At 50.7% G+C, this 11,171-nt stretch overlaps 1 protein-coding gene across 1 annotated transcript in view; it reads left to right on the forward strand.

Annotated features, from left to right (window-relative positions):
- Window positions 1-3,140, forward strand: part of LOC130582782 (forkhead box protein I1c-like) — a 3,646-nt gene extending 506 nt beyond the window's left edge. The window contains exons 2-3 of the mRNA XM_057381682.1: window positions 1-379; window positions 1,489-3,140. The exon at window positions 1-379 is cut by the window's left edge and continues 10 nt beyond it. Of these exons, the coding sequence (XP_057237665.1) occupies window positions 1-379; window positions 1,489-2,078 (969 nt within the window). The 3' untranslated portion in view covers window positions 2,079-3,140. The remainder of the gene's footprint in view (window positions 380-1,488) is intronic.
- The last annotated feature ends 8,031 nt before the right edge of the window (window positions 3,141-11,171 follow it).

Genomic DNA, 11,171 nt, shown 5'->3' on the forward strand with positions numbered 1-11,171 from the left:
GGTGCCGCCGCCGCCGCCGCCGCCGCGCCCTTCCTGCCGCCCGCCTCGTACGGCTGCTCCCGGGGCGGACAGCTCGTGGGCTCGCCCCCGGCACCCGGCTCGCCGTCGGCGGGCGGCGCGGAGCTCAGCTGGCTGAGTCTGGCCAGCCAGGAGGAGCTGCTGAAGCTGGTGCGGCCGCCCTACTCGTACTCGGCGCTGATAGCCATGGCCATCCAGAGCGCGCCCGAGAGGAAGCTCACCCTCAGCCACATCTACCAGTACGTGGCCGAGAACTTCCCCTTCTACAAGCGCAGCAAGGCCGGGTGGCAGAACAGCATCCGCCACAACCTCAGCCTCAACGACTGCTTTCGCAAGGTGCCCCGCGACGAGGACGATCCCGGTGAGGTGCCGCGCCGGGCGGGAGGGATGGCAGGGCGGCGGGGAGCGGCGGGCACGGACACCGGACAGACGGGCGGCAGYGTCCCGGTGGCCAGCGGGTCCTTTGTGCCCTCCAGTCGGGCGCTGTCCCGACACCGCGCTCCCCGTCCCCTCGGGGCCAGCGCTAAGATGAGACCGCGCTTCTCCATCGCTGCCATTCGGACGCTGCGAGGATCCCGCGCTCCCTCGTCCCCTGAGCCGGGCGCTGCGCTGTGACCATTCCCTTTCGCCCCAGCCCGGCCCGGCGCTGTCCCGCGGGAGGTGTGGGTGGGAGCCGGCCGGCCTCAGCCCTCGCCCCCTCGCCGAGCAGCCCGGGAGCGCCGGTTGTGCAAGGCTCGGCTCCCTCGGCCGTGATTCACGGCTCCCCTCCCTGCCCGCCGCTGTCCGGCCCGGCCCCGGGGCACAGCCGGTGCCCGGGAGTGGGCGGAGGCGCGCCCGGACAGCGCTGGTCCTGCCCTGTGCCGGGCTGGAGCCGCTCGGGACATTGTGGGGTCACTGCGCCCGTCCCGGCCGAGGGCAGGCTGCAATTGGGGACAGCTGGTGCCACCACAACACCTCGCACCAAGTCTTGTGTGAGGGGCAGCTTGTCGGCACACCCGTGGCTCAGTGCTGCTGGCCTGATGTCCCCTCGGTGTSCCTGGGTGTGCCAGYCCAGCTCCCCATCAGCTTTTCTAAGAGCCTGGCAGGGGCAGTGCCTTGTCACCCGCTGCTGAGATATCTGCAAGTGCCCCAGCTTCTGTGAGGCACCCAGAGCAAGGGGAGCCCCTCTTTGTGTTCTTTTTAGCCAGATTTGAGGTAGAGGTGCAGATCTGTTTATGCTTTGGGAGGGGGAGATTCTCCTCTTCTATATGGCCTTAAAGTTCACTTGGACATTGGAGGGATGGAGGTGGAAATGTCCTGGAGACAGGTTTTGGATCCRTGCAGTGGACAGCAGAGGGAGGAGGGAACAGGTGCAGGAGGGATGTGGGTTCTGTGCCAGCTGGACAAGCCATGGATGCTGCTTCTCTGTCACAGYGGGGCTCGCTGTCGCACAAGTTGACTTTCTCTCTTGTTTCTCCTGTTTTCCACCAGGAAAGGGAAACTACTGGACCTTAGATCCCAACTGYGAGAAGATGTTTGACAACGGGAACTTCCGCCGCAAACGCAAGCGGCGCTCCGAGCCCAACGCGCCCGCCACCGCCTCCGCAGCCTCCTCTCTGGGGGGCCTGAAGGCCGAGGAAGAGCGACCCATCCCAGCCACAGGCAAACCCTGTGGAAACAGCCCACCCCCAGAGCTGGACCCCTCACCTTCTGCCAGGGACCATCCCAAAAGCTCCTCTCCCTCCAGTATCATTTCATCCACCCCCAGCTGCCTCAGCACCTTTTTCAGCGGCATGAGCTCCCTGAGCGGCGGAGGCGGCCGGCTGACGGGGGGTCTCAGCGGTGACCTGCATCACAGGAACTTCTCTGCCGGACAGCTGAGCAGTGGCACTTTCACCCCTTCCAGCAGCTCTTCTCAGGAGGTGCCATCCCCGGAGCAGCTGCAGAGGGTCGCCGGACCTTCCCCCGCCTACTACAGCTCCTTCCACCCCAGCAGCGGCAGCCAGGGAGCCCAGTACAACCACTACTACAACTTTACGGTCAACAGCCTCATCTACACGCGGGATGGGACAGAGGTGTAGGGCGCTGGGGCAGCCTGCAAAGGGAACGGGAGTTGCAGCGTGCCCGGCACCATGCGGGACCGTGCGCTTTTGCAAACAGCATTTCAACGTGGACACTTCCCAGGAGTTCTTCCAGGAAGATGGATCTTCTCACCTTTTGAAATAAGAATGCCCCTTAAAAGCACCAGCAGAAGGCAGATGCAAGGGTTTTTTTCCCCGTTGTGGAAAATGTTAGGTGGTGTAAATGGTTTGCCGTCTAAATTCTGCAGGCGTGAACTGAATTAATGTTTTCAGAGGTTTCTAATCCTGAATGTAGAATGAAAAGTTTAAAARCTATAGCCATAAAGTGGTATTGGCAAGAGCCAAGAGTAGACACCCAGTCTTAGAAGAGAAGAGGAAAAAAAAGAAAATGAAGAGATTTCTTATGAAGTGCCTTGTACAATGTATTAAAAAAAACTCTTCTGCCAGCAGTTGCCTCTGTAAGCCCTTACTTCTGCCCTGGTCCTGCAATATGCAATTTACGGGGGGATTACCCACCCAAAACCTCCTCAAACCCACAGAGGATCTCCCTGTGCCTGGCATATTGTACAGCAGGGCTGTGTGTTGTAAAACAATCTATTTTTCCCTGAGCTTAGTACCAAAGATAACTCTAGCCACGCAGCTTTAGCACAAGAATAAACACTGGGGTATTTTTATACATATTTGTACGTAATGTAACTCTTCTGTACATACGTTTCTATGTGGTTTTATATTTGTAAATTATGCTCTGGAGCTGTACTTATTTATAATGTGTTTTAAACTTTGTTAAAGTTTATTTTACTTCATTTCCCCCCCTTTTTTTTTGTTTTTATTTGTTTTAATTTTTTTTGTTGGTTTTGTTTTTGTTTTTAGTGTATTACTGAAACTTTTCAGTCTGAACAGCTGTTGGGAATAAAATATTAACAATTGTTAGATACTGGCTTGGTTGTTCATCAGAATGTTTGAAGCATTTTAAAACTGTGYGAGACAGGTTTTTCTTTCACATCGTTTGGGATAAAAAGTGTAAAAATTTATGAACAATTCCATCTGCTCAATGAGACAGAAAAAAAAAAAAAACTGCTTTGCACCCAAAGGAAACACATCCRAGCTGGTTTGCAGCTTCTCGGAGTCTCGCTGTGCAGTGTGGGCACWCTTGGGTTTCTGTTTGTTTGTTTTTCTCAACACTCTGAATTGCAACTGTCCTTTTCCAGCCTGGTTTGGTAAAAAAAATAAAAACTTGCAACAGTGAAAGGGGCGGGACTGGTTCCAGCGTGGTGCCGGCTAGCAGGAGGCTCCATCCYTTTTGCAAATCAGTTTCTCTAATGGGATTGCACCTGCTTACCCTGTCTGTTAGTGAAGAGGTGGGACCAGGCAGCGATTCAGGGAATCCTTCCCGATTTCCTGCTGCTTGGAGAGTCCATCCTCCAGTAGCCATCATGTTAAATAACCCCTCAACTCCTCATTCCTGCAGTTTTCATGAGATCTTTTTGGGGCGCTGTGCACGGTTAGAGCATAACTATAGGTTATAACTATAACTATAAGTTATAACTATAAGTTATGCTCTAAGTCTTAATGAGGAATGTGGCATCAATAATGGAGTCAAGCATGAAATTGCAGCTGTTTAGCATACAGGCATCTGCTGTGATTTCAGCCATCCCCGCAGGCTATTGAGAACACGAAATAGTTGGCAGCGCCTCCGCGCCGGCTACCTGCAGAACGTACAGGGCAGTGATGCAAGACAAACCGCTGGCCTGATCCAAAATATAATGAAGCCATGACGAAACATCAGATGACTTCCATGTGCTTTGGGATCGGGACCAAGTGCTTGCCCCAGCACCGGCCAGCCGCCCTTTGTGCAATCGCTGAGACCAGTGGGAGGGTGGCAACTCTTGCCTCGTCCCCCTCCCCCTCACCCCTTCCCAGAACTGATACCATCTTCCTGGCTTTAGGGGTAATTCCTCTCGATTTTAATTCCATCTCAGGTGATGCAGTGTCAGGGATAATGGGAGGGAAAGGGCAGGCTACCACTAGGRAAAGGACAAGGTGGCCAGTTTTATACCACTCGAGTTCCCACCAGATGTGGAATAGCTATATTTGGAGTTTGGACTGCTCAGTTTGATCTAAAAGCAGTGGAGGGATTCCCAACACCTCTGAAAGATTTAAATCCAGTCCCTAAGTAAGATAGGAAATGCTTACTTCTGTGTCTAAGTGACCACTGCACTCCTTCTCCACTCTGCCAGTCTGCTCTCAGACCTTAGCAAGCGTTGGGCCAGTGCAGAACACTCGTGTGTGTCCAGCTCACGTCCTTCCACCCAGATTTATTTCAGCATTTACCCCATTGCTTCCATCAGCTGTGTCTCTGCAAGGCTCTAGCCATAAACGAGGATCCAGAATCAATGGCAAATTCGTGTTGCCACTTCCAACAGCTGTTTCTGCACAGTGCCCGTGAATGTTTGCTCCYGAGGATCCCAAATCTGTCAAATCTGTGTTGTAGGGTGTCCTGCACATGGCAGAATGTCCCCAGCAAATCTCCCACATGTCAATAGTGCCACACCAGTTGGGGCAGGGGCGCAGTCAGARCCTGCCAGAGCAGAGCCAGGGAAGGATTCACCCACCACAGTGCTCCAGCCCCACTCCTGAGGGATGGTGGTGGGCTCAGGGAAGGCTTTGGCAGGTCTGACTGTCCAGCCATTTTCACCAAACCCTGATTCTTCCAGGGWGAGCACATCCTCAGCTGGAGCAGGGGCTGTGGCCACCCGGGGTGCTCAYGGTAAAGGGACACTGGAGAGTAGAATTCAGCAAATAGACACCCAGTCTGCACGGGAGACCAATGAATGAGCTAATGGCAGCCTTTTTAGGTTTCCTTTTGCCATTAAAAGAGACTTCTTTTCAGCAAATCTTGGGAGAGGGAGGGCAAGAGGATTGGGTTTAATGAGAGGCATTTAAAAGCAGCAGGGCTTTTGTCATGGGTTTAGGGATTTACTGGGATTCCCCGATTGAAGGAGGGGGAAGACAAAGGCAATTAGCCTGCWGTCCCACCCTGAGAGTCCCCACTCYCCTATAAATGCCAAGGCCATGCCTGGGCTGGGCAGTTCTCCATGACAATGAGCCCAGCCTGGCTCAGGTGATGGCCCCAAGCCTGGGGCATTGCCCACTCCCAGAAAAGTCAGAGGAGAGCTGTCCTGCCTTAGGAAAAAATCTCAAACTTCAGGCCTCCAACCTCTCGCTGTGACAGCCACAGGGATCAGCCCATAAAATATGCCTTTATACAACTTTTAGCTTTAGGGGAGCAGTGATTTCACGCAGATCAGCTGCTAGCCCACAGATCCCAGCTGCTGCTCACTAAAGCATCACAGAAGTCTCATCTTTACTTGTTTTCTCCACTCTTTTCAGGCACCCAGCTGTGGCACTGGTGAAACCATGGTTGTGCTGATGGTTCCTGCTCCCAGCATGGACCACAGCTCTTCCAGCACACGCAACTCCTGAAAAAAAAAAAAAAANAAAAAAAAAAAAAAAAAAAAAAGCCATTCCCTGAAAAGCAGCACAGTCCAGAGGCGTTTCAAGAGATGCTTTGGATCAGTAACACAGATGCTCCCACGTGTGGCGCTTCTCCAGCGCGGGGTCGTTAAACTCAGCTCAGCGCTGGCCTTATCGCCCTGCCAGCAAAGGATGGGGCAGGCACCCACTGCAGGTCTGCACTTGAGCTGCTCCCCTGAACAAAGGTTCTGCCAGCACAGCTGGATCAGCCCGGGCCCCTAGAGGAGACCCAGCTCCCATCAACAAAGAAAAYTCTGGTGCCAGTGCAGTTAAAACCCCACACCCCCAGCAGCACCAGCGTTGTGGGGCGGTGGGAGGGGATTCCAGAGGCAGAACAGAGCCATCCGTGCTGGGTTTCATCGCCCGCCAACTCCTTCAGAAGTGGGGCTTCAATTACTGCCACTGGCCATGGGTGGTGGTTTGCTTCTCCTCTGAAGGAGGAGGCTTTGATTTGCCCTGTCGCTCACCAAGTCCGTGGAATTTGGCCACAGAATGTTGTGCYTGTGCAGAAAACTTTATTGCTCTTTTTTTTTTTTTCTTTTTAATGATGATTAAGGGTGATTTTTCCCAGAAATTTTATAGGAATGGTTCAAATGATACAGCGGTATTCTACGAAATTACAGTGGTTTCTAGAGATCAAAAAACCTTATATCTCTGTATTTCTAGAGATTAAAAAACCTTCATCAGACTTTATCACCTGACTTTAAGTGCAATGGAMCTCAATTCTGCCCAACTCAGAAATGGAAGTTGGTGTTGTCAGTCTCATTCCGATAGCACACAGAATAAGAGGGACAAAGACTCATTTTGTAGCTTGACCAAAGAGAGTCAAGATGAGAATCAGGCCTGGCTGATAGCCCATGGATGGCTAACACCTCAGCTAGAAATAGATGGAGACTGCAATTGTTGGGAAATTTCTATTTTTCCACAGCTTTTGGGGAGTAAAAAGACTAGTTTTATTGCCCTGTTAGAAAATCCTTTCAAAATTAATTTTTGTTCCCAATTCTTTTTTTTTCTTTTTTTTTTTTCTGATCGCTGAAAGGAGGAAAACATGAATTTACATTTTCCTTTCTGTCCTTGTAGTCAGAAATCTCCATCAAGCTGAATTTATGCCCCTGTTCCCCCTCAAAATTTTCTCTCAAAAAGAAGGCTGATGGAATGTTTTTGACCAAATTACTGWGTGCAGTATTCACCTGGGTAAGGTGACGAGAATTTGCCCCTCAAGGAATAACTGAAGTGTAATGTAAAACATCAAAGGTGCTATATTTTTTTTTTTACCTTATAGCTGAGCTATCTCTGAATCATATCAAATAATCTTCTCGTTTCATAACACCATACAATGCAGGCTAAAAGTGTATGTGATCTGCTTTGTGTGCTGCTGAATGGATGATTAAACTGCCTTACCTGAGGGATCCTCATCCAGGGRAAAGACTCCCACTGACTTCAGAGGGCTTTGGAGCAGCCCCACAATCAGCCAGGCTCCCAACACTTCAGGTGGTGTCTACCAGAGTGCCCGGGGACAGGTAAAAGGAGCTAAAGATTGCACATTTGTGAAATAAAAGTGGCAGATCTGATGCAGGTAATTTGCTGCCACCCTCCCCGGTTCCTCAGATCATTTCCCCTTTCCCGCAGCCCATTGTGTCTGGGATTTATTGACAAAGCAAAGCTCTCGTTTGCAATAGCAGGGACCAATCAGGTCAGGAGTGATGCTTAAGCTGCCCTTGGACCCTTCGAGGGGTGCTGATTTTATATCTGATTAAAGGAAAGAGCAGAGCTGGGCTGGGATGTTTTGCTCCCAAGCTGGTTCAGAGGGTGGCAGAACCCACAGCTCACCCCATCACCCCAGGGCCTCCACGAAAAGTGATYCTGGAGGACACAGGGGCAGTGCCAAAAATCCAAAACTGTGGAGGGAGTCAGAGCAAACAGGGAGCAGAGCCAAGCTTGGGCTTCCTTCAGCACAGGGAATGCTACTCAAATGGGGATAAATTACATTCCCTGTGCATGGAAATGACATCTACACTCGTGTAGGTGTTTTTCCAGTCTAGACAATGGATATCTAATGAAGCTGCTGGGAAATAGGTTCAAAGACCAGAGGAGGAGGTGTCTTACAGGTGACAGGGACACCTGGGGATCTCCTTGCTTCAGGAGATTCAGTCTTACCCTAAAAAAAAACCAGTTGTGTAAGTTAAGTCAGACAAGTTACTCTCTGCAGGTGCCTATTTCTCTCTATGAAATGTTAAGGAACCAAGATTTTAGACCCCTTCCAGGGCAGGAATGCATGGATATCTGCAGATATGAGGCATCGGTCATGAGGGGTGACATGACTTTGTATGTGGTGACAAATAGCACCATGACCATCAGAGATGGAGGTTTCAAAGTAAGACACAGCCCTAATCCACAGCTGAGCATCCTTTGTCATCGCAGAAGGAATTTCCTGCAAGGGAATTCCTTTGAGGAAGGATAGGAAGTTTTTTTATGAGCTTTCCTACCCTGCTTATTTTATTCCCATTCACACACTGCTGTCACCTGTGCAAGCACCTACCAGCAATGCAACCTGATCAGTGTATTCTCTCTTGCCTGCTGCAAGAATTGCTCCTGAAGCGTAAGGCTTTTGGTTTTGGTGAGCTGCTGAGCTTCTTAGGTGCTCACAAATTGATGGGATGGGATGGAATGGGATTCATCCAAGGGTGCTGAGGGAGCTGGTGGTAGAGCTCACCAAGCCTCTCTCCATCATTTATCATCAACCCTGGCTCACTGGGGAGGTCCCAACTGGGGGTGCCAGTGTGAGGCCCATCCACAAGAAGGGCTGGAAGGAGGATCCAGGGAGCTCCAGACCTGTCAGCCTGGCCTTGGTGCCCAGCAAGGTCATGGAACAGATCATCCTGAGTGTGATCACACAGCACAGACACGACAAGCAAGGGATCAGACCCAGCCAGCACAGGTTTAGGAAAGGCAGGTCCTGCCTGACCAACCTGATCTCCTATTATGACCAGGTGACCTGCCTAGTGGATGAAGGGAAAGCTGTGGATGTGTCTACCTGGACTTGAGGAAGGCATTTGTCCACAGCACACTCCTGGAAAAGTGGCAGCCTGGGGCTTGGATATGTGCCCAGGGAGTTGGAGGAGTYRCTGTTCCTGGAGGTGTTTAAGTCTGGATGTGRCTCTGAGTGCCATGGTCTGTTGACAGGGTGGTGCTCACTCACAGGATTCACTCAGCGATCTCAGAGGTCTTTTCYAACCTCATTGTTTCTGTGATTYTGTTATTATTTATCTAGTCTGCTCTCCTACTCTCCTAGAAAAAGTTGTTTGTGAAGGGCAGCCTGGCTGGTGGCAGCAGGAGGTGAGAGCTGTGGTGCACTGAGATTTACAGCTCCACGGTCCCCAGCACCTGGAGCAGCAGATTTGAAACTGTGAGCTCAAATCATCATTTGGTCAGCAGCATCAAAACCATCAGAGGGCTCCGTGGCAGGAGGCTGGACAACCTTTGCTGGGCAGCAGGAAAGCAACAATCCTGAGAGAGTGCGTGAAATACCTCACTGAAGCTTCATTAGAGTGCTTAATTGGACCACAGCTCATCTCCAGGTTCAGGGAAAGAGATTCACATCCTGGTTGAGAAAATCTGAGTTTGTGGCTTCCACAAAAGTTAACAAGGGAAAAGTAGAGGGGACTTTGTCCCTCGTTGCACAAAAACCCCTGAGAGCTGATGGGCAGCAGCTGGGCTGGGTAGCTGAGGCAGTGTGTGACTAAATGTGGGTATAGATTGTCAAAAATAATGAGAACTGTCATACTTTGGTGGAAAAAAAAATTAGTGTCTTCTTCCACTCCAACATTTGCCACTTCTCCTTGGCAGCACAGCGGGGAAGAAGACCTGACCAGAAACCAAGGAGACCCTGGAAGGAATCAGGGAATTTTTATTATAATGAAACAAGGGACRGTATTTATTTTCTGTGAGCAGTGGGAAGACTACAGCAATGAGCATGTCATGAATGTTAAGGTCATTTAGCATAACTCTGAATGCTGCTCCATTCCAGACAGCAGCTGCTTGTCACAGTGTGAAACCTCCTTCCCTACCCCGAAAAGGTGCCAGTCCAAAGAGACAAAAATGACTGAGGGAGTGTCACTGGCCCCATTTTACTGCAAGGGGTCAAGGAACATCATGGGAAAGTGATTTGTTAAAGGTCACACAGTGCTRTGGCAGAGTTAGGCGTCAAATCCATGCTTTGCAACGCCTCCATCACTCAACTGTCCCTGCTGAATCAGCCTGAAACMCTCTGGCACTGCTCCAAACCCATCCTTCCTTCGTGCTGCTACAGGAAAACCCAACGAATCCCAACATTTCTTGCCTAAATCTTATCTATAGTGATGTTACACAGAGGCATGGGTGCTGCTGGGGCAACACTGGTCCTGCCCAGGAAATTCTTTAGCATTTAATCTTCATCTATCCAAACCCCACAAGTGACTGGCACATCCAGGGACTGGTTCTTTCCCAAAGGATTTTCATCATGTGTAAGGCCTGATCTTAATGCAGGTTTATAAATAATACCAGCAGGAAAAGCTGGTCTGTACATCACTGGTGTAAATATATAAATATAAATAACTGGCACTCACTGAGACCTGCAGTGACCAGAAACTTGTGACCCGTTTCCACACATTACAAATCCACCCAGGTTTTGCACTGGGAATGTTTAGTTTGCACACCACAATGTTAGAAGAAAGGGTTAAAATGCCTTATGGGCTGATTCCTGCTCTGGAGATCTGATAATCTAATTACAGCAGTTCAGGTCCCTTCTCAAACACCTTTTCATGCAGGAGTGATACCAATCTGATTCCACCCAGTTCCAGCTCTCTCCAAGCACCAGCCTTGCTTGCACTCCATGCAGCCCCTGCAGTGCACTGACAGCATCCATTCTTCCTSTTCCCAAGGGTGGAGGGATGTTTTTCCCCAGTTTTTGGTGGACAGATGAGCTCCTGAACTCTGGTTTGGTGAAATGCTTTGGATTTCAGTTTCCTCTGGAAGGAAGTGGATGCTCAGGGTCTCAGTGAGGAGAGAGCTGGAAGCAGGATGAGGGGTGACTTCTGAACTGACCTTTTTTCTTGATCAASTCACCACGACTGGATCCTCAGCTTCTACGAGGTGTTGGCTCAAGAAGTGGAGGAAAATACCCCAGTTTGCAGCAGAGGAATTGCCCCAGCTCAGTTCACATCAGCCATTCCGGTGAGATTTGGTCCCTGAGCCCCTCTGAGTGTGCACAGCCTTTTTTCCCTGCCCCTGACAGGACCTGGCCACCCCTCCCAAGCACAGACACCCACTGCAGGCAGGTGTGATCCAGGGGCTTTCTGCAAGCTGCATCCTGCHCTCCCTGCCCACCTGCATGCCTGGCTCTCACATCCTCACCAAAACTCCCCAGCTCTTTCTAACAGTGGGATTGGTTTCACCAGCTTCAGGTGTTTCCAGCGCACAATGTCAGATGTCTACATCTGAGATAAACAGCCTTTGAACTGATGGAGAAATTAGGGTGATGCACCTGCTTTCCACATGTACCTGGCCCTTGTGAAAGTCTTT

Source organism: Malurus melanocephalus, unplaced genomic scaffold, assembly GCF_030028575.1.
Source record: "Malurus melanocephalus ecotype Western Australia unplaced genomic scaffold, MMel_1.1 scaffold_522, whole genome shotgun sequence".
Classification (NCBI taxonomy): Eukaryota; Metazoa; Chordata; class Aves; order Passeriformes; family Maluridae; genus Malurus; species Malurus melanocephalus.